Below are 22,281 nucleotides of genomic sequence, written 5' to 3' on the forward strand. Positions count from 1 at the left end.
TATTACCATTCCTATGTTAAAGGAGGGGCAATGAGACACACATCACCTGCTGCAAAGCAGAGCTGGGTTCAAGGCCAGAACATTGGCTGGTGTGAGCTGTGTGTGGGCGACCACCTCAGGCCCCAAAAGCCACCAGTCCTCTCCAAACACTAGAGGGGAAGACAAGTGTCCTTCCCAGCCCACTGTGGAAATGCTATGCCTACCGTGGCCCCCGAGGATGGGGTCCAGCTCCTTCGCACCAGGCAAGCCAGGAGTGAAACGGCTTCTTTGCCAGCAAGCTGCTGCTCTGTGACCTTGGCCAAGCGGCTTTGCCCCTCAGAGTCTCAGTCTGACCAGCCCACAGCTGGGGCAAAGGCGGCTGGGGCAAAACAGCCCCATGGGCCCCCTTCTGGCTCTGATGGTCTCTGGCTACACTGTGGGTTTCAGTATTCAACAACACAGGTTCCATTTATTTCTACTACCTTCTGGAGAGTAAGAAAATCACTTCGGGGAGCAGGGCACGTTTTTGCATTTCATTTGCAACAATAAAACAAAACAAAATCAAAAGGGAAAGGAGATTTGAGTCAGATTTGGCAGTGTCCATCTATAAACCAACTTTTTTTTTCATTGCAAAGAGTTAACAAACTCGTGTTCTTTCTGTGTCGTCATTCATGGCCCCCAGGAAAAGGTGAGTGTCCGGGGAAGGGTCTCCTATATCACCATCTTATTTCCAATGCCCACCCATGCCCGGCGCCCTGAAGCTTCTCAGCCATCATCACCCTCCTTCCTCTTGCAAACTCCCCTGGGCTGACATATTTGGCAGGTCCTACTCGTCTAGAAGACTGATTCGTGACTGTGCCTTACAAACTGTGATGAGTAATCAGTTACTAGAGCTAAAAAGTACTTCCCTACTCCTCCAACGGGCCACAGCCCCACCTCCTAAAGCCCCTCAAACGGCCCAAGTCGGAGGCCCCCAGCCCAGGGGTCCCTCCTGAGAGCAGTGTTTTGCCATCAGAGAATATAATTAAGGGTAGCCGCCGGGGAAGGGGGGAAGCCACACAGATCAAAAGCTCCCATCTGTCTCGCCAGCCGGGCTGACGCGGCTTCCTGTGCCCCAGCCTTCAGCCATGCAAATTATAGCGTGTACCCGGCTGCCTGCCTTCTGAGGAGGCCAGCTCTGCCCAGCTCCGAGAGGCCTCAGAGGAAGGGTGGGGACTCCCAGCCCGGCCAACTCCATTCATAATATTTACAGTAAATGGGCCTCCCTGGCTGGTGGTTAGCGTGCATCCAGCCTCGTCCTTTTCAAGTCTGAATTTCAAGTCTCTTCCACCCCAGGGTGCATCACCAAGTTCCCACCGTAGTCCCCCCCACCAACTTAACTCAGCAGCTCCCTTCAGAAAGAGGGGTCACACACTTGCATACAGAGCCCCCAGACCTGCCTGCACGGGGGCATTATCTGCTCACCTGCCTGCCCCCTGGGGAGGATCCTGGCCACTCCCCGGAAGACAAAGCAAGGAGGACGTGCACACAACAGAAGGGTATGCACGTCACATCTCTAACCCACCCACCCCCAACCCGGGGAGAGTCCAGAAACCCCCCCAAATTCCACGCGTGGATTCCCAACTGGTGATGCGCCTCCCCTCGCAAACACAGATCCAACAAAGGAAACTACTCTTAAACCACCAGGAAGTCCCTCATTTTCTCCTTTTTACTGACCACTTGTAAGTACGCTGGCTACGCGTTAAAGAAGCTTAATAAACACAGATGCACAATCAGCCAGCTTTCCGAAAGGACACCACCCCCAGAGGTGCAGGACAGTTTTTTCCTGGTTCTGCAGGTCTGGGGGCTCTGAGGAAGCAGCTTTTGCTGTGGGTCTCAATTGAATAAAGCCCCCGAGCTGCACGGACCCTCCAGGCTCCCTGCAAGGTATTCCAGCCCCAGAGGCGGGCCCTGCCCCACCCCGTCCTTCACACAGCTCCGCTCAACTCTCGTTTTTCTGGAGGGTAGAGAAACCTTCCGAAGAAGAGGAAAAATCCAGTGAGAAACAAAAGTCCTTTTCATCCCTCCCCTCCCCCAGCTCCCCTTGTTCCATAACAATTATGAAAACTGTTGGATGGGATGGCATTTTGAACACTTACTGCATTCCGGCCAATAAATTCCAGCACTGGATCTGATGGAAAAGCCTTCCCTCTCCGGCCAGCTCCCTGGCTCCCCGCCCCCTGCTCACTCCCAGCCCTCATTCCTTCTTTCTTTACAACCCAACACCAGGGCCCGGCCAGGGCCGCACTGTACTTACAGGGAAAAACAAAGTACGACAGAGTGTAGACAGTGTGCAGACTGGAAAAGTTAATCATTACTTCTGTCTGCCTCCGTAATCTGATCTCCCTGGCTTTGACACACTCACTGCTCAGCCATCCCAGCCCTTTCACCCCCAAAGCACCCAGGACCTCCTAGGCGTGAGCCCCCCCCCCTCACGGGCCCTCCCACCCCTTAGCCTCCAGTGAGGAGGCCAGGGGTATGAAAGCCCCCCTACCCTGGACCACCGTCACAAGGCCACCGCTGCTCAGTGCTGTGTGCTCCACATTTCGGAGGACTCTGGGCCTCACGTGAACGCGGGCTCCAATCTGGCCTGTATTCCTGCAGAGAGCCAGGCCACCCCTCCTCCGCTGTCCTCCTCCCCCCACCCCATGCCACTCTCCTCTCACTCCCCCTGCCCCAGGGCTCCCCCTCGAGTCCACCCAGTTGCCCCATGGGATCTGTGATCCGTCTATGCAGACACTCAAGTCAGGATGGCCCTGCCTCAAAAAACTCAACACAGAATTACCACATGACCCAGCAATTCCACTTCTGGGTATACGCCCAGGAGAACTGAAGCAGGGTCTTGAAGAGATACCTGTTCACCCATGTTCACAGCAGCATTATTCACGATAGCCAAAAGGTGGAAGCAACCCAAGTGGCCACTGAAGGATGAACGGATATCTATAAGCATTTAAAAAGAAAAGCAAGTCTGACACCTACTACAACATGGATGACTCTTGAAGGCCTTACACTGAGTGAAATAAAACAAATACAAAAGGACAAATACTGTATGAATCCACTCATATGAGGAACCTGGAACAGTCAAATTCATGTCAGGAGCTGGGAGGAGGGGGGACTGCCATATTAGTGTCTAATGGGCACAGTTTGTTTCGAAAGGTGCAAAAGTTCTGGGGGTGGATACCGGTGATGTTTGCACAACCACGGGATGGACTTAATGCCATTGAACTGTACACTTAACAAGGGCTAGAATGGTAAATGGTATGTATATTTTACCACAAAAAGAAAAAGGCCCTGCCTCTCCTAATGCCCTCGTGTACACCCTGCCTTCTTGAGTACAAGGGATTCCATGGGATGGGGCTAAAGGACCCCTGGAAATGTATGCACATGCATTCTTCTGGGGAAAGTTCCTTCAACTTTCATTCATTCTTGGAAAAGTCTGCAAACCTCAAAACGTGAAGAACTACAGCCTTTTCCTTCGCCGGTGGAAGAGGCCATCAGCTACCCACCACCTCCGCGAAAGGGGTCTTATTCTCACACACCTTCAAATCCAAGAACCGAAGATCACAGGATTTCATTCAGTACTGCAAGGGACTTGGAGGCCAGGTCCAACTGCTTATTTTGTAGATGAAAAAACTGAGGTCCAGGACACAAAAATGGCTCAGTGAAGGCCATGCAGCCAGCTGACGACTGTGCCACCGTCCTCAGCCCAGGAAAGCAGGCCAGCCCCAGGGGACTGAAATTTGGAGGGTGGGCGCTTTCCCTCCCATTGTAATTCTCTCCAAGCCCCCTCCTGGGGCATCCGACAAACACTTGAAATGGGGGTCGGCTTCTGAATCTTTGCAAGCCCCCCCCAAATCCAGGCCTTTTCCCCCCATCCACAGTGGGCCTTTAACTGTGATCCCACTGAGCTGAGGCCCATCTGTTTTTAAGAACTGTATACTGTGCACCCAGATCACAGGAAGAACTCAACTCCTGCTTTTCCCTCTTGGTTACTGATTAATGAGGGGGAGGGGCCGTGCTGGCTGCGAGGCTGCCCTGGGGCTGGCAAGGTCCCCAGGCACTTTCTGAGCTGAGCGGCTCTTCCTGGCCCTCTCTAGCCTCAGAAGCTCACTGGGGAAGTTGACCGCAAGGTGTGAAAGGGTGACTGGAGATGGTAATTTAACCCTCCAAGTGGCAGATGCAGAAAGGTGAGTTTACTGACAGTACAGTCTTTTCTTGGCGTTGTCTTTTTTTTTTTTTTTGCTGTCCAAGGGCCTCTCACTGTTGTGGCCTCTCCCTTTGCGGAGCACAGGCTCCAGACGCACAGGCTCAGCGGCCATGGCTCACGGGCCCAGCCGCTCCGCGGCATGTGGGATCCTCCCAGACCGGGGCACGAACTCGTGGTCCCCTGCATCGGCAGGCGGACTCCCAACCACTGCGCCACCAGGGAAGCCCTTGGCGTTGTCTTTTTTTGTTCCTGTTGAACGTCCACCCCAAGTTAAAAAGTAAAAAGGCAACACAGAAATGAGCAAACACGAGAGACACCAACAGTCCCTGGCCTGGTGATCTGAGTGCTCACGTCTGAATGACAAAAACTCCCCATTTTGCAAGAGGAAAACTGGAGTTGAACTCAGTTCTTCCCTTACTACCCTGGATCTAACCAAAGGCCAAAAGAGCTCTCCCGACTCCACAGAGGAGCAAGGATGATTAATTAAATCAGTGAGCTCCAGTAGGCCTCGGGGGAACGGCCAGGGGCAGGATGCACAGTGAAAATGAAACCCCTTGGTAACTGGGTATTAGATTACCTCACGTAAACCCACCCACAGGCGGGCCAGCCAGAGCTTCACACACTGGCTGGGACCTCAGAAATGAACTTGACCATCAGATTTTAAATTAAAAGGCAATGTTGCATCCCCAGATTGTCCTCATGGGAATCAAGCCCACCGGAATTATAAAAAAAAGTCCAAGTCCTGGGCTTTGAAAATGTCCCACCTCCCCTGTGGCTGTAAAGACATAAATGCTAACATTCCAGGTGCCCATGCCACCCCCGCCCTGCCCCTTGGCTGGTCACCTCCACTCTGCTGGGCTCCCAAGTACCACCAGGGTCTGGATTATAACCCTACCTCCTGCTGTTGCAGCTCTTATCTCACAATCAACAAGTGGGGGGGCGGGAATAGAAACAGAACCGGAGGAGGCAGACCTCTGTTTATCCACAAGCTTTGCTTTATCTCAACTCTCAACAGACCACACAACCGAAGCAGAGAAGCTGTGCTGGCCCTGCGTGCTCAAACAATCTCCCCAGGGTACCATCCCTGCACCTCCCCCGTGTCTTACAACACCTCACCCCATGGCTGAGAAGCTGCCCTGTGCCTGACTGCAGACAGAGCCACATCCTGTTCAAGGACCCTCCATCTCACTGACCCCAGAGCACCTTCAGACAGACCACTACGTCTGCAGAGTCCAAGAACTACATCCTCCATGCCTGGCAAAGCGGGGCACATAGTAGGTGCTCAGTAAATAATCGCTAAATGATTGGACCACAGGGACACGCTGGCTTCTCCCAAAGCAGCTGCACCACCACCGCCCCCCAGGCCCCAGCTTTACACCTGGCAGAGCGAGGCCCGTGAGAACCCACCTGGGAGCGGAGCGTGCCTTCCAGGCAGGGGTCAGCCAGAAAGGCCTAGGTCTGGCCCCAGGCTCCCCGTGGAGGCGGGAAAAGAGCCCCTGTCCTCAGCTACTTCCCTGCCAGCTGCGGCTGATCCCGGGAGGTGTTTCCAAGCCAGGCGCCGGCCAGGCAACCTCTGTGGGCTCACCACCTGCCCACAGCATTCTGCCTTGGCGTCCTGCTCTGTTTGGACAAGTTAGCCTCACCGAATGTTCAACAATGCTTTTACACACCCCAGGGCTCTTGTTGTGTTATGAGAACAAAACAAAGCCCACTAAGGAAAAAAGCTGGGGGCTGGGGGGAAATGGGGAGCAAGCCAGCCACACACAGATCTCTTTCTTTCTGGTCTCCATCCTAAAGATGGCTCCTTGACAGCCCGGGTCGGGGCACTGTCCCATGTTACGAGAACAATGACATTGTCCAAGAGGGGACTTAGAAACCCAGAGATGAATAAATGAAAACTGTTTTCACACCCAGCACAATACCACCTTCTGCACATCACTGTGGGGCTGCACAAGCCCTCTTTCTAAAGGGGGAAGCTTCTTGGTGACTGAGGACTGAGTTACCCCCATCCCACAGGGCTAAGCACAGCTGTACCAGGGGAGCTGTCTTCTGTCACCTCTTTACCGCTCACCAGAGTCCTAGCGATAGGCAGTCAGGAAGCTAAAGGAGGGACTCCTTGGGCAAAATGAGGCCCACTGCTAGTAAATAAAGGCAGCCCCAGCCTGCCAAATGCCAGGCACCTTGGTGAGGGCAAGGTCATACTGGGGTGAACAGGCTAAGGGTATCCGTAAATTCCCACCCACCCCTCCCCCCAAAAAAGAGTTTTTGTTTTTTTTTTTTTTGCAGGTTAAAACTGAGCTAATGACACTGGGTGGGGCTCAGTGTCGAAGACTGTGCAGCCAAACCAAAATTCACTTCCAGCCAAGAGCTGCTCGGCCTCCCCATTTGGGGAAGGAAGCTGCAACACTCATGAAAGATTCTTAGTATACTGGGCAAGAAGGCTGCAGTTAGCATTTCAACTGAATGTGACCCTTCTGGTAAAATATTTTTTTAAATAATAAAAATAACATAAAGTTCTCAAACAGCCTCTTTCTTAAAGAAAATGGCCCAGAAATTCTCATGGGAGTGGAAGGAAAGAAGGGGGAAAAAAAACAAAACGAAACCGGGCCGGTCTCCTCTCAGCCACTACCTTTCACGAACAACTTTTTTTCTGGAGTTCTTCTCATAAAAGGAATGATGCCATTTCCTGTCTTGTCCCAATACTTCCTGTTCACTTACAAGGTGAAAGTTATCACCCTGTTTTAAACAGCTGTCCTAAACTCCACAGAAAGTTCCTTTTTCCATCCAGTGCCCCATCCCTATCACAAAATCTCCCCATTTTAGAATATAAACGCTATCATGGTCTACAGTTGGCTTTAAGAAAAAGCCTCATTCTCTCTATGGTAGACACTGAATCTTCAGTCGCAGCCGCCCCAGAAAGTGGGCTAGGGGCACAGACCCCCGTGGGGAGAAGCAAAGGGGGCTGGGGGCATCACCCCCAATGAGCCACTGTGTTTAGGTAGAGTTGCCGCCACCAAGGGAATGTTCCTTTCTTGGTGTGTTAGCCACTAAATTGAGAACTGTGCCTCAGCAGTTAATAATATCTTCCCGCTGAAAATAGCCCGGAGAGGAAGCCTGTCTGTGACAGTAGGCACACAGCCAGACGGGGCTAGCCATTCAGTACTGAGCGAGAGAGATGGTAGGGCCAGTGGTGACCTCCCAGTGGCCACGCTGTACAGTATCCTTTCACAAGGCTCCTGCAAAGGGAGGGCTCCCGGGCGAGTCACCAGCCTCCTCTACCCTGCAGCCCTATAACCTCGGTGAAGCTGTCACAGCAACTAGGGTCTTAGGCAGCAGGACCAGAGGAGGGGGCCGATCACTCAGCAGGGTGGGTCAGGACGACTCCAGGCTTTGGGAGACCCGCCCCTACATGGCTGGTTGCCAGTCCCCAGGCCGCCCAGAGGAAAACAGCATCTGGGGCAGAGAAGGAGCAAGGGCACTCACTTCCCCTGCAGAAAGGTCAGCCTCAGAAAATGAGCCACAGGGAACTTTCCTGTCTCTCCTTTCTGCAACCAGGATGGAAAAGAAAAGGTTGAAAAATCACGGAGACAGACAGGCCCGTGACTGTGGGCCCATCCCTGGAGACCTCAGAGGTGCTCTGGAAACAAGCGTCTATCTACAGATCTCAGGCACCTAACTGAAGTCTCCATTTTCATTCTCCAGAGCCAGTGTTTTTTATTGAATATCTAAATACCTGCATGCATGTAAAAGCTACCCCAGGTCACTACTTTTTAAAACTGTGGCAAGACAGGTGTAACACAACATTTACCATTAGTGACACTGAGAGCACTCGCAGAGCTGAGCAACCATCACCACTACCTAGTTCCAGAACATCTTCATCGCCCTGAAAGGAGACCCTGTCCCATGGGTCACTTTTACCATGTCATCCACTACAACAAAGCCAATGGGAGGAAGAGGCAGAGTTAACACACCTTGTCAAGTTTCTACAATCAAGTGAAAGTCTTAGTTGAGAAGAGGCTCAACAAGCAAGGTACTCGAATTCTTCCCTATAGGAGCACAGGCAGAATCACAGAACCTGCACAGCCACCAAAGATATTCTCCACAAAAAAAAAAAAAAGATACTCCCCCACAGAACACAGACCCTTTTACCCCTTACACCAGGGGCTCCCCAACTTGTCTGCACCTTGAAATCATCTGGGAAGCCTCAAAAAATACTGATGCTGGGATCCTGCCAACAGACTGTGATTTGGAAGCTCCCAGGGGTCCCGATGTGCAGACAAGTCTGGGGACCACCACCCTGCGCCTTTTTTTCTCCCACCAGCTTAAGACACCTGCTGTGAAGTGGCCTGGCGATCACAGCACTGTAGGTGCAGTATCACGGGATAGTTAACAGCAGCAATAAAGAAGCAAAGGGAGCCAAACTTGATCATGAATCCTTTGGCATTCCCTCCCTTTTCACTGCCCCCCTAGCTCTGGGCCACAGGTTCAGAAGTCCACGCAGCCACTGCTGGGCTCTGCTAAGAAAAAGCCTCCCTGGGGAGAGGGTGTTAGTGCCCTAAGACAGCGGCCAAGAGCTGCACCGGAACCTGGCCCTCACCTGGCCCCTGCCCCTTCGCGGGACAGCCCTGCTCTGCTTCAGGGACGGGGTGCATGAGGCAGTGGCCCATGTAGTCCGGCTGGCAGAGCAGCCCCAATTTGCTCCAGAGACTTTAAATGCTGTCACCCTGCATTTAACCCCTGCCTGACTGCCCCATTCTTTCCAGGATAAAAGGGGTTTTCACAGTGAGCCCTTCTCCGGGGTTGAGTGCATGACCTCAAGCCTTGCAGAAGAGGCAAACGGCCTGAGCTGCTGTCCCTGACTGGTCTTCACTGGGGAGTGGGTGTGCACCAGGTGAGCCGGCCGGGGACTGAGTCGTCAGCCTGGCATTTAGGGACATATGGGTCCCTAGAGATTCAGACTGTCACTCCTCACCTACATGGCTGGGGAGAGGAAGAGGAGAGGATAGGTAAGGAGCTCAATCATGGTTACATGTGCTGGCGCTTCTGCCTCCCCCCAAGCCCATGCTCAAGGCCACTTGGATGAACTCAATCCACCCCCACCCCACCCCCCATGGCATTAGAGACTCCAGCGAAACCACAATCTGCTTGTTCCCAGGCACGGGAAGGAGAGATATAAAAACACAGCAATAGGCACCCGAGGAGATTCCCAGCTTGCCATCACCATTCCCAACCAGACAACAAATGCAGCTGAATAACTTTCCTTAAAAACAGGATGGGGCACTCTTTCCTAAGCTACTTGGTTTGAGCCCAAGTTGACTGTGGACTGAGCCAGGACCACATTTTCAGATTATGTAGGTGTTTTTGAAGACTCTCCTCCGAGGCTCTCATAGACGCCAGCAGAGATTAAAGAAGAGGAAAGAACCCTTCCTGGAATGGATGCTGACCTAAGGACATTCCCATCACCCAGGAACTAGAAGCGAGACACGGATCTGAAGACCTTAGCAAAGGAGCTGGCCTCCCTTGGGTTGGTGGGACGGTGTCTCTCCGATAAGCATGATTTTGTCCAGCCAAGAGATGGGTTCCTCAACACCCTCCCCCAGACACATCGGTACTACACCTCCACTGCCTCGCACCTCCCTCCCTGAAATCCAGGCTGGCACCTCTTTTGAAGTTTAAACGACTACAAATGGGGGCTTCCCTGGTGGTGCAGTGGAGAAGAATCTGCCTGCCAATGCAGAGGACACAGGTTCGATCCCTGGTCTGGGAAGATCCCACATGCCGCGAAGCAACTAAGCCCGTGCGCCACAACTACTGAGCCTGTGCTCTAGAGCCCGTGAGCCACAACTACTGAGCCCGCGTGCCACAACTACTGAAGCCTGCATGCCTAGAGCCCGTGCTCTGCAACAAGAGAAGCCACTGCAATGAGAAGCCCACGCACCCTAACAAAGAGTAGCCCCCCGGGCTTCCCTGGTGACGCAGTGGTTGAGAGTCCACCTGCCGATGCGGGGGACACAGGGTCGTGCCCCGGTCCGGGAAGATCCCACATGCCATGGAAGCAGCTAGGCCCGTGAGCCATGGCCGCTGAGCCTGTGCTCCGCAACGGGAGGGGCCACAACAGTGAGAGGCCTGCGTACCGCAAAAAAAAAAAAAAAAAGAGTAGCCCCCCACTCACCACAACTAGAGAAAGCCTGCGTGCAGCAACGAAGACCCAACACAGCCAAAAATAAATAATTTTTAAAAAATGACTACAAATGACGCTGGCCTCTAATCCCTGCCTTAATCAGCGAGGCCCATATGTCTGAGGCCCAACCAGCTTTAGACACCAATATACAAAGGAGGAGGCTGGGTCTGCAGCTGAATAACCTGGAATTCACAAGTGAGGTGGTATTTCTTCAAACCCCTCCCACCCCACCCCACTACCCCGAATCAGGACAGCAGACAAGCTAAATGAAAGCTCCCCCCTAGAAACTCCAGATGGAGGCTGCAAAGATGACAGCTTCGAACACATGCTTTTAATTACCAGTGACACAGTGAAAGCTCTGGGAGCAAATCCTTTCCACTTCCACCATCGAGCTGAACCTAGAAGCTTCCCATCTACGTAAGACCTCTCCCAGGTGGGTATTCTTGAGCCAGGATGCGTGCCAGCAACAAGGGTTTGTCCTACACGCCTTTCCAAAAGCACCATACCCAGATCCCAATTCAGACACAATCCAAACACGCCCCGGGCCCAGAGCACATATCCTTGTGGAGAAACCATCTCCGAGGTCCACCTACCCCGCGTGAGAGGGACCCAGGCCTATCCCAGCGCCTGCCCGCTCATGTGTCTGTGCACGTGTCTATCTGTAGGTCTGTAGCACGCATACACACGCGCACGCGCGCGCGCACACACACACACACAACCAGGCAGCAAGCAATCCATCTGTCTCCGAGAGCCGGCTGTCAGAAATGAAAGTACAATCTCCTGGAACCGAGTCCCAGCCTTCTAAAAATGTGCCGTTTTCCCAGACTGAGGAAACTTGCAGGGGTGGGGTCTGTTTCACTGCGAGTCCCAGAGGCCTGGCCTGTCGTCTCCCCGGCCAGCCCCGCGCTGCAAGGCTGGAATTCCAACCTGCAGCCAGCGGGCTGGCTCCCAGTGCTCCTACCCACCCACTCCCCTTCCTCGCAGGAAAGGGAAGGGCCAGCCTTGGAGTCACCCCGGCATCTCGGGAGGGGCGAGGGGCGTGCCTTCAAGCACACCCTCACCCCCACCCCCGAGGCACCACATTTTCACATTCGGCTGTTTTTTTCTTTCCCTTCTTCCCTTGCCAAGAGAATCAAGCCCTGGCTCCCGCTGCCGACCTTCCTCCCACCCTAAACTGAGCCCCATTCATTAAGCCCGATCTCGGCCAGGACAGGAAGGAAAACAGCACACAGGGCCCGTGAAAGAGACACTCAGAGAGGTGATTTCCAGGGGGGAGGCGGGGGCAGAGCCCTGTGGGCACCTTCCCCGCTCCCCGCCGTGATGCCCACTTGGCCTGGCGCTCGCCACAGCAGGCTCCCCGCTCCAGCCTCCCTCCCCTCCCTGGCCCAGCCCCCTTCAGCCACCACAGCCCCCCACCGGCCTCATCCTCCGCCAGGCAGACACACCCCACACACCCCGGCCTCGGCCACCTCCACCCCCCCCCATGGAAAGATCAACTTCTTGGAAAGGAGGTTTGGGCTTTCTCCATTTGCAAAAACCCTCCGCCCTGGACTCGAGCCACTACCACCATCTTTTGGGGGGGCCTTCTCGCGGCAGAGGGTGGAGCCCTGGGTTTTCTCAGGGCCTATTGCCTCCCCTCCAGACACCCCCAAACCACGGGCACCAACCCAAGAAACAGTTTCTTCAACTTCCCCCCACGGCACATTATTAATAAACTACTCCAACTCTGAACGGAAAGAAGAAAGAGTTGAAACTTTGAAGCCTTGGGAATTAGTAAATCAAGAGCTAAAATTCAAAACAAATGCTCTTTCATGTGGAGCCCCCCGTCACGTTTTTTTCTTCTGGCAGTTTTGTTGAACGACGCTATCCCTTCAGAGACAAGCACTCCTTCCTAGCAGCTCCTCATTCATCGAAATGGCTGCAGTTACTTTGGGGGTAGGGAAGGAGTTCATCATTGCTTTACTCCCAGTTTCTTTCTAGGACTAGAAAAACTCTTGGAAGCCCACCCGTCTCAGAAAGGGCTGCACTGTCACACTTTTGGCTCTGGGGGCCAGGTAAGGAGGCTGATGGCTCAGGCGGGTATCCTTACTTCCTCCAGCAGAGGAGACAGACAAGATGTTATCAATAAGACAAACCTTCCGAAAAGCCCCCTTTCAAAAGCTACCACTTCCCTTGCTTGTTTCATGTGGTTCAGAGGGGCTGGGACTCCTCCCTGCACATTCAGAATTTAAAAAATAAAACCCTCTAACAACATCCTGAGTGTGCTATTTTGCCCAGACCCTTTCCTCTCCTTGGCTTTCTTTCTTTCCGGAACTCTCTCAGCCTTAGAAAGCAGAAAAGACACAGCTCTCATGTCACGGTATGTTCTTCCCTCCTCCACCGCCATGGTCCACTCCCATTCTCACCCCAAGCCCCTGCCCTTTCTGGGTCCCTCTTTTTTCCTGTTCAGCTCTCATTAGGAGCTTTGAGTAAACAATACCCTCTGTCTCAGATAACAGCCAGAGTATATACTGCACTGAAATCAAAACAAACAAGGGTCTCCCTGAAGACATTCTCAGCAAGCTCAATTCCTGCAGAGGGAACTGGCTAGCATGAACCGAGCCGAGGCTGAGCGACACCTGACCAGTTAAAAGTCGCAAAAGACGGTGCACCATGGTCCCCCCAAAGACAGTTTTTTGTTTTTGTTTTGTTTTGTTTTGTTTTGCGGTACGCGGGCCTCTCACTGTTGGGGCCTCTGCCGTTGCGGAGCACAGGCTCCGGACGCGCAGGCTCAGCGGCCATGGCTCACGGGCCCAGCCGCTCCGCGGCATGTGGGATCTTCCCGGACCGGGGCACGAACCCGTGTCCCCTGCATCGGCAGGCGGACTCTCAACCACTGCGCCACCAGGGAAGCCCAAAGACAGTTTTATAGCTTCCATCGGAGCTGCCATGCTCCTACACCAATGTCCCAAGGGCCAATGCCCAGAACTCTGCTGGATTTTCTTTTCTTTTCTTTTCTTTTTTTTTTCCCTGGATCACTTTCCCTCTTGTTTTAGCTAGTTCTTAGAAAATCCAGTGATGGCATACTGGGGTGGGAAAAACAGGTGGAAAACAGGACATATTTAGAACAGAATGGAAATGTCTCCCACTTACATTGCTAATGAGTTTCTCCAAGTTTATCACTCTCTTCTCCTGTCTCTCAGGGACAATGATGTTTAGGCTCTCCAGTGCCCCTCACCCAATTCCATAACTCTCCAGCCTGGGAGTCCAGGCCCCTGCTCACACCTGTGGGCCCTGAGGGACACCTTCCCTGCTGGGTAACAGTATTAGCACCTACTGTCTGCAGGGTCCCCACCATGCACTGCAGACTTCTGCACAAAGCTGGATGGGAAGCAGGATTTGCAAAGAAGCACCGAGGCCATCTACTCTAAACTCCCATCCTACACTTGGGGTCTGTCTTCTACAAGTGCCCCAAAGGTGGATCCATTCCCTTCAAGGCACCCGATGCACTGAGAGTGAGAGCAAAAAAGGGCTTAAACCCGTGAACTAATGACACCAAAGTCACCAAGTGGAAGCCCCTCAAGTCGGGAGCTGCTTAACAATAACCACGAAACGTGGCCCAACACCAGCCCTCCGGCTGGCCCCCACACTTCCAGATCTATGGCCCAGAAGGATGAGCTGAAGGGCAACAGAGTCATCACGGATACATCCAGTTTCATGCACATAAAAGTGAGAATTAATTCCAGACCAGCTGGGGTGGCAGAAGGCCACCTCCATTCCTCCAGTCTCCAGTCATTTCAGGAGGTCTTCGAATTGCCAAGAAAGTAAGAGAAAGCAGCTCACCTGAAAGCCCCCCAGGGGCCAGATAATTCGTTCCCCCTGTTTCAGCGGAGGAAGGCACAGCATCTGGACAGTCTGCTGTGGATATGAAGAGAGAAATAAATAAATAAAAACACCAAGATTAATTTTTAAGCACATTCTAAACAGCATTAAAGAGAAACCACACATTCCAAACGGGTGACTCCCGGCCGCGATGCTGATTATTAATGGGCTGCTCAGGCTTCGCCCCCCATCATAAGACAGACCACAGCACCTTGTCACCCGTCTGGGCTCCGGGCGGCCAGTTAATCATTAGTCAAGACAGACTGGCTGGAATTTCTCTTTTATGGCAAGTCCCCCATTGAGGAAACCAGGTAGTTCCCAAGGTCAAAGGACGCCCGGTTCTTGTCTCTCCACCACCTTTCCCATCTTTTCCCAAAGCATGGCCTCTCTGCTTGGATCCAGTGGCCTCGCTGCCACTCTCATCTTTTTAAAGACAGACTTCCCAGTTCTTTAGGAAGAACTGGTGCTGGGCTGAAGGGACTTCTTCCTTTTTAACTGAGGTATAGTAAGTATAAAAAAATACAAATCTTAAGTGCAACTCGATGAAATGAATTTTACTCATGTACACACCTGTGTGAACAACCCCTCACGCCACATCAGGACAACAGAGAACATTTTCAGCAAGGCTCCCTAATCCAAACTCATCCAAACTCCCCATCTCTGGAAACCCTCCCAGGCAACCCCAGGCCTGCAAGGCTCCCTGCCTCAGTTCCTATAAAATCTTTCTGGCACCCAGTACTTGTAACTTCCTTCTGCTGTCTTTATTGATTTTTTCCCTTCAGATCCTGTCTGCCTGAACTAGACTAGAACCTTCTCTTCAAGGTCTTTGTCACCCTCAGGTGCTCAGCACAATGACCTAAATGGTCATGAGGATAATGCCAATTCCAGATGAGAAATATACAGACTTCTCAACCTCCCTCCAAGCAATTAAAACAAAAAATAATGGCCACGAGCCACAACGAATTAGTCCCTCGAAACAAAAATACACAAGACCCCACAAGCGTATCACGCACCATTGGCCATGCCAAACTTACTGAAATCCATAGAGAAAGGCCGGTTCAGGAAAGGAGCGTCCCAGCTCCAAAGCAAAAACACCAGTCCCTCCACCCCAGGCCACTAGCAGGATGTCCCCGGGGGGTGCGTTACCAGTTTCCCCCTGGAAACACTTGGCCGAGAGGGCGAATAGGAAGCCAAGTGAAAGAGTAGTCCAGGGGCAGGTAGCCACAGAGCTCTCTAGGGGCCCAGCAGCTGTCTCCAGTGCCTGGTAAAAGGGGGGAGGGGCTGGGCCACTCAACTCTGAGGTCCTCTCTCTAATCCCTCTCTTGCATTCTCTCTCAGGCTGGAAGAACAACTTTTCAAGAATTCTTCTAAACTGGGAAGGAGGAAGCAAAGGAGGGGCAGCGGCGGGCAGGGGAGAGAGAAAAGACTGTGTGGGTAATTTCACTGCATCAGGGTAAAGTCTGATTCCTAACAGGAATATACAGTTTTACAGGATACACTTAATCAAATGGAAAACAATAGGGGCAGGCAGGAAATGGAGTTGCTGGTTAAAGAGTGTAGAGCCTGCACTTTCTAAACTACTTCGATGGCCTTCACTATGTTGGAGATTGGCTTCTACCTACCCCGCAAAGGGAAGACACCCCCATGGTGACTTATCCGCGGCCACTCCCTCCCTCCCCCACCAGCTCTGGCTGGCTGAATCCCAGGGACAAGGTGTGTTTCAAAGGAAGAGCCCACATCTGGGACAGAGCTGGGACCACATTCAGGGTTGTCAGCCTGTCTCAGATCAAAGGTTAAGCCAGCTCCACACTGGCAACCACAAGCATTTCTATGAAATGGTGCTCTGCCCTTTGATCTCAGAAGGGATTTACAAACATTAATTAGGTCTCCTTACCACCCCTGTGAAGTAGCAAGGTATACCTGTTTGACACGTACCCAGGTAAACTGAGGTATCACAGAGTAGCCCAAGGGGCCACCCAGTGAGCTGGACCATACCCAAGGGTTCAGCCCCCTCCGTCCCAGGGTAGGCCACGTCCTCACTCTCTTCCCTGAAGGTAGCTGGGCTGAGACAGTCTTCAGTACCCAGACGGGCCTCAAGCTCCTGACAAGTTAGTATAGGTCAAGGGCCACAGCTCCGTCTCTCACCCACAGAAAAGCTCTGCTGAGGTAGCTCCCCGAAGGCAGGGTTCTCAGCTACTGCCTTGTCGTCTGCTCCCCAGAGCCCAGGCTGGTACACTCAGAAACGCTAGGCTACTCCTGGCTCTTCTCCACCGCTGAACACTACCAAGCACCCAGTGAGCGCTGGGTTTTGTGGGAGCCTCGTTCCCCTCTCCCAGCAGTAAGAGAGCTTTCAAAGATGCATGCCTGGGAACAGCCAAGGAATGAGCTGCTGCAAAGGGTACAAGGCGACAGAGCTGGGGACCCCACTTCTCTCATTCAGAGAATGGTTTCCAGACAGCCAGGATATTCTTGTCAACTTAGTTCTGAGCTACCTAAGTACCTACCGTCTGGGACAGAGAAGCCTCCACCACCACCACTATACCCCAGCTCCGCCCCAATCCACAACCCAGGTTACAGAAGCACTAACCAGTGCATTGGAATCTTCAATGCATTTTAGGCGGGCACATCAGGTATGTAGAATGACTGAATGAGTGAGCCAATAAATGAGTGAATGAACGCATCATCTAACCTAACTCCTTGATCACGTGGGTTTAAAACCAGGCCTGAAAAAGAGTGGCCTGAGTTAAAAGGTAAATGCAGGACTAGGTCCCAGACTTCTCAACTAGGCTTTGGAGGCTCGATCTATCTGCCAATGGTCACCTGGATCCCCAGCCCAAGCAAGTAGATGTACCCAGCAACATCCCCTCCCCGCCAAGCCATTCTTCAAATCTTTCAGACCTTCAGATACAGAGGACACGGGAAGCAGAGCCTACAGAGCAATCCCTCCCAGCATCCCCGCTCCATAAACTGAGATCTCATTCTAACAGCCTGCTCTTACCCCTGGTGTGATGGGGCTGGGGGGGGGGGGGGGGGGCGGGTGTCCTGACTTCTGAGAGCCTCAAGTCACAGCCACCCTACTCCTACATCCAGCCATGTCTAACACTCCTTCCCAGAAGATCCTGCTGACTCCGAACCAGAGTACCCAGGCCTCCCTAGTCAGGTCATGCCAGAGGCTGCAGCGGAACGGCTTGAACCATAGCAAAATGGAGCTCCCAACTTTCAGCCGGAGCATTCCTCCAGGGCTGCAGGGGGACCAGGCCCCAGCCTCTTCCCACTGCCTCTGCCCAAGCTGGAGACTTCACAGAAGAGATTCCCTTAGTTGTGCAACTGGTTAGGATTTTAATAGCTGTCCACTGTAAACCTTACGGCTGGTTCTCACCTAGTAACCCAAGACTAAAAATGCAACCTACGACTTAGAAACTTAAGAATGTAAGCAGCTTATCTAAGTTCCCCAGCCAAATACTCTCCCCCATGTGCAAGGCAGAGAGAAAAACCTGGGGCAGCATCCCATCTGTGTGTCTGACCTCAACATCTCTGGCTACAGCAGCCAACAAAACCAGGCCCAGCCCTGGCAGCCCTCCAGCGCGCCAGGAGATTCCCACCACAGGGGCTTCGCCGGTTAGCACCCTCACATCCTTACACAAAGGTGATGTTTTTCACTCCTTTTTTTTTGTTTTGGGGTTTTCTGGTTTGGCGGGGGGAGAGGAGGGTTAGATTTTTGCTTTGGAGTGTTTTGGGGTTGTTTTTTTTTTTTTTTGGTTTTGTTTTACAGAAACGTTTTGGGTGAGTAACCAAGCTGTGAGTTTCCGATTGGCAGGTTAATCACTTCCTATTGGCCGATCTGGAGAACTTTTCTCCCCCTTGGAAATGGCACATTCCTGTCTTTGTGGCTTCTCTGTTTGCACACATTTTGCTACCTAATGTCAACACTTGCTAATGAATAAATATATCACTCCACTCGCTGAAAATGAGGTCCTGGCCTGAGAGGGTGACTGCTTGAATCCGGTGAACAGATCTGTCCAGGTATCTCTGCAGGAAACCCAAGAGAATGTAGTCCTTCTTTCCTATGACTTTAGGAAATTTCTCAGAACACTTCGCCCTCGTCTTCTTTACCCCTGGGGCCAAGGTAACTGGCCTCCCTCTTTCTCACTTTTAAGGAAAACCTCCAAATTTGAAGACTATGGAAGGGAAAACAAAAACAGGACAGAGAGAGCCCCTTGGAGAACTAAGCTCATAAAAGAATTCTTGAGTATTGATGCCAAAAACCTAGTCAACTTACATTCTTGGAGAAAACAGAGCTTGGTAATTGCAGTTAACATTTGTTACAAATACAGAGCTGCTTATCTCCTCATTAATGACTATTTATCTGGTGTTTTGTAAATCGAAAGCAAAATATCACATGCTTTGCAGGCCACTTACTAGACAGGCACCAGGCAAGCAGCAACGCCTTCGGAGACTGGAGGGATCGTGTAGTTGGGGAGGGCTGGCTGGAGAGCACGGGCTTCTCTTACACCGTTCATTAAAGTATTTAATTCTGGACAACGCCCCAGCAAGACTTTTAATTAGTGGGGGAAAGGCCCAACAGCCAAAACTCATGAGGCGGAAGGACTTGTAGAATTCCAAGAGGGAAATGGGGCCCAACCCTTCACTTTTCCTTCTCCCAGAACCTTGGCAAAATAAAAATGTCGAAAGCGCTGCATTTGTCAGGCACCAGTGTAGACAAAAGTCACAATCCCTACTTTCAAGCAAAAGAACCTCCCGCTGTAAGAAGGGGCTCCAGGAAACAAGGGCCCATCGAAGTTGTCACCCTCGAGTCCCCGTTTTTCAGACCCTCCTCCCCTGGCACTGTCAACCTCTGCACTGCCTGCCAGAAGCTGAATGCAGACGAGCGCAACTGAGGTGGTGTCAGTCTCAAGTGGGGCTTCTGCCCCGGCCCCGTGCCAGCCTGTGACAAAGCACCAGGCAGGCAGAGCTCTGCTAGAAACTATTCTAGCCCTCACCAGGAACTCCGGGAAAACCAGGAGAGGGCTGTGGACTTTACTTCTTAACTTTTCTAATCTCTTGCTCCAAACCAAGGTCCGTCTCTGCACTTTTTAAAACTGTCTTCCCTCCCCCATCGGGTTATCCATTCTTCCCACTGAGATACTTCTGTCACTCACAACGTCTCCGACGTTGCCCATCAACCTGTCCTATTTGGCTCCCGAGATGCTTCGGCGTGGATCAAATTCCACGTGTTAAAAGCTGAGCCGACTTGGGTTATGGAGTGCAAATACATGAAAAAAGGAACAAAATGGAAATATCTAGGAAACAAACACCTTTGCAAAAAGATATGTATGTATACACACACACACACACACATTATCGCCAGCTCCAGTCACAACAAAAACAGAAAAAAACCCACCAAACTTTCAACATCGGCAACCTATAACAACCTCGGGGAAAGTCCAGCGTCTCCCCACGCCGCTGCCTAGGCATACACATCCGCGTTCTAGAGACTCCATTTCTAACTTAAGATAGGAAGGATATTTTTAAAAGCATCTACTCACCAGTTGGTTTGAGAAAATCCATCGGGTATCTGGAGTAAGGAGGAGGGGGAGACTCTGGAATTAAAAAAGAAAGAGAAAATAAAGGCCGAGCCATGAGAAAGAGATAGAAACTTATGATAACAGAGGCATTCTTTTAGCCCAACTGTTTGTCTTAGCTGTGGGGGTTGGAGGCAGGGCCGCGGGGCGGTGATTGCCTTGATATTTAACTGTCAGATAAACAAAAGAGGCCGCCTGGCGCCAGCCTCGGCGCTCCGCTCCTCCACGTCTGCGGCCACCGCCGCCGCCGCCGCCGCCGCCGCCGCGCTCGGCCGGCCGGGCTGGAAACCACCGGCTCGGCCGCGGCTCGGCCGAGGCCGCTCACTTCACAGGGCAGCAGGGCCACAAAGCCCCCTCCCCGTCCCAGAACTTCACACCCCACTCCCACCGTCCCACCCCACCCCCGCCCCGTCCCCCAGGGGTGCAATTCACCTCCGCCACCGCTGCTCCGCTCCGCACCCGCGCGGGGAACACGGGCTTCCCCTTTGCCAGCCCACCTGGGAGGTGCACCCCAAGAGCGCTGGTGAACTTGGATTTGTGGGCGCCCGATGTGCACCCCGCCCCCGCACAAAGACGTATTGAAAAGGGAATCAATGGAGGCCGGGAGTATAAAGAGGAGGAGACTGGGGTCTCAACTGAGAAGCAGCCCAGGCCCCAGGGGCAGCATCCTCACGGAGGCGCTGGGGGCAGACCATTCTACAGTCAGTAACTGCTTTCCTGTGCTGGAAGAATGGAAAAAGCAGGGGCACCCAACTTCTCCTGACTGCTTGTTCTCTTTCACCCTGGGGTGGCACAGTTTGGAGCAGATATCCAGCGCGACCTTCCATCCTAACTCTCCTTGCCTCAAAACCCAAAGCTGCGCCGGCCAGGGCAGTCTCCCGGCCCCTTGTGCCCGACGTGACCCTCTTTATTTACTAAAGGAGAGCCTTACTCTCTAGCCTTTACAACTGCTTCTCCCAGTCTTCCTTGGCGGCCTTGGACCGAATCCAACTCGGCCACACACCTCAACGCCTTTCCCAGAGCGGGGGAGGCGTGACCCCCACTTCTCTCTGCACCCCTTGGCTAATCCGGAAATGAGGGCATCTAATCTTTAACCCCCTGTGTGTAGAGTGTGTGCGTGAGCAATGCCCAAAGCCTCCCCTGCGCCCCGGGGCAAGAGAAGAAAAAAACTGGAAGGGAACCCCCAGGGAATACCTTTCCAGTTTCTCCTAATCCCTTCTCGACCCTTGTCCCCCAAGTCTCTTCCCAGGAGGAGATGTACACTCCCCTCCAGCGAGGTAGCTGCACAAACACACTGCCCAACGGGGCTTTTCTTGCACCACCTGAGCGCCAGAAGGAGGGGAGGGTGGGCGCAGAACAACTTCCTACCTAGTTCGCAGAGTCGGCTAAGGTGATGGGGGTTGCAGCACACCAGCTCGGGGTTGATCTTCCCGTAAGATTCACAGCAACACAGCCTCTTGACTTCCGAGGAATGCCTGAGATCCGGCCACCTGAACACTTTGCACAGCAGGAGGGGGAGCGAATAGGACGAGGGCGGCTGCGCGGGCTGCGAGCCGGAGGGCGCCCCCAGGCCCAGCCTGCAGTCCAGGCGGCCAGGCAGCAAGAGGCACGCGGTGCGCGTACCGCCGCGGGACTCCACGGCCTGGAGCAGCAGCTCCAGCTGCCGTTCCTTCAGTTTCTTGAGCACCGAGTGCGTGAGCGCCTTCAGATCCGCCTCGGCGCCCCCGGCCGCGCCGGAGCCCGCGGCTGGGGGGTGAGGATGGTGGTGACCTTTGGCACCTCGCACCGCCTTGCCCAGGCAGCAGCCAGCCCTGCCTGCGCCGCCGCCACCGGCCCCATGCGCCCGGCCGTCCGTCGCCCCTTCTCCCCGCAGGTCGCCTCCTCCTCCGCCTCCCCCCGCGCCCTCCTCCTCGTCCTCGCCGCCGGGCGCACGGCTCCTCCAGAGACGCCGGACGAGCGCAGATCGTTTGGTCCTGAACATGCGGGGCGAGGAGGCGAGGAGAAAAGTCGTTTGCCGGCTAAGGAGCGAACATGACCTCCGCACACCATGAAGAAGTCGGGTGCCGAGTTGGGGCAGCAGGCGCAGGCGACAGCAGCAGCAGCAGGGGCCCTGGCAGGAGCGGCGGCGGCCCGAGGGGCGCTCCGTGGCATGCGCCAGTCTCCCGGAGGCCGGGGCGCGCGCGGGGGCCCGGGGGCGCCCGCCGGGGCTCGGGGGCCTGCGCTCCGGCTGCCCCACCCCTCGCGGCCCGCGCCGTGCGCCGCTCTCGGGCCCCGGCGCACCCCGGAGGAACGCGGCCGCCGCTTCCCTGGGGGCGGCGAAGCCTACCCCGGTCGGCGCCTCCCCAAAAAGAGGCCCCCCCGCAGCGGCTCCCGAGTGTCGGGCTCGCCAGCCTCGGCTGCCTACATGGAAGATCCGCGAGGGCAAAAAACGA

General features: G+C 53.6%; 1 protein-coding gene across 2 annotated transcripts in view; it reads right to left on the reverse strand.

The window, feature by feature from the left end:
- Positions 1-22,009, reverse strand: part of SMAD7 (SMAD family member 7) — a 30,086-nt gene extending 8,077 nt beyond the window's left edge. The window contains exons 1-3 of one of the 2 annotated variants that reach the window (XM_030867895.3): positions 21,218-22,009; positions 19,814-19,867; positions 14,229-14,300 (exon numbers count right to left, since the gene is read on the reverse strand). In XM_030867895.3, the coding sequence (XP_030723755.1) occupies positions 14,229-14,300; positions 19,814-19,867; positions 21,218-21,830 (739 nt within the window). In that variant the 5' untranslated portion in view covers positions 21,831-22,009. Of the gene's footprint in view, positions 1-14,228; positions 14,304-19,813; positions 19,868-21,217 lie in introns of both variants that reach the window. The other variant, XM_030867894.3, reaches the window with a different exon arrangement.
- Between the last annotated feature and the right edge of the window lie 272 nt (positions 22,010-22,281).

Source organism: Globicephala melas, chromosome 13 (genome assembly GCF_963455315.2).
Source record: "Globicephala melas chromosome 13, mGloMel1.2, whole genome shotgun sequence".
Lineage (NCBI taxonomy): Eukaryota > Metazoa > Chordata > Mammalia > Artiodactyla > Delphinidae > Globicephala > Globicephala melas.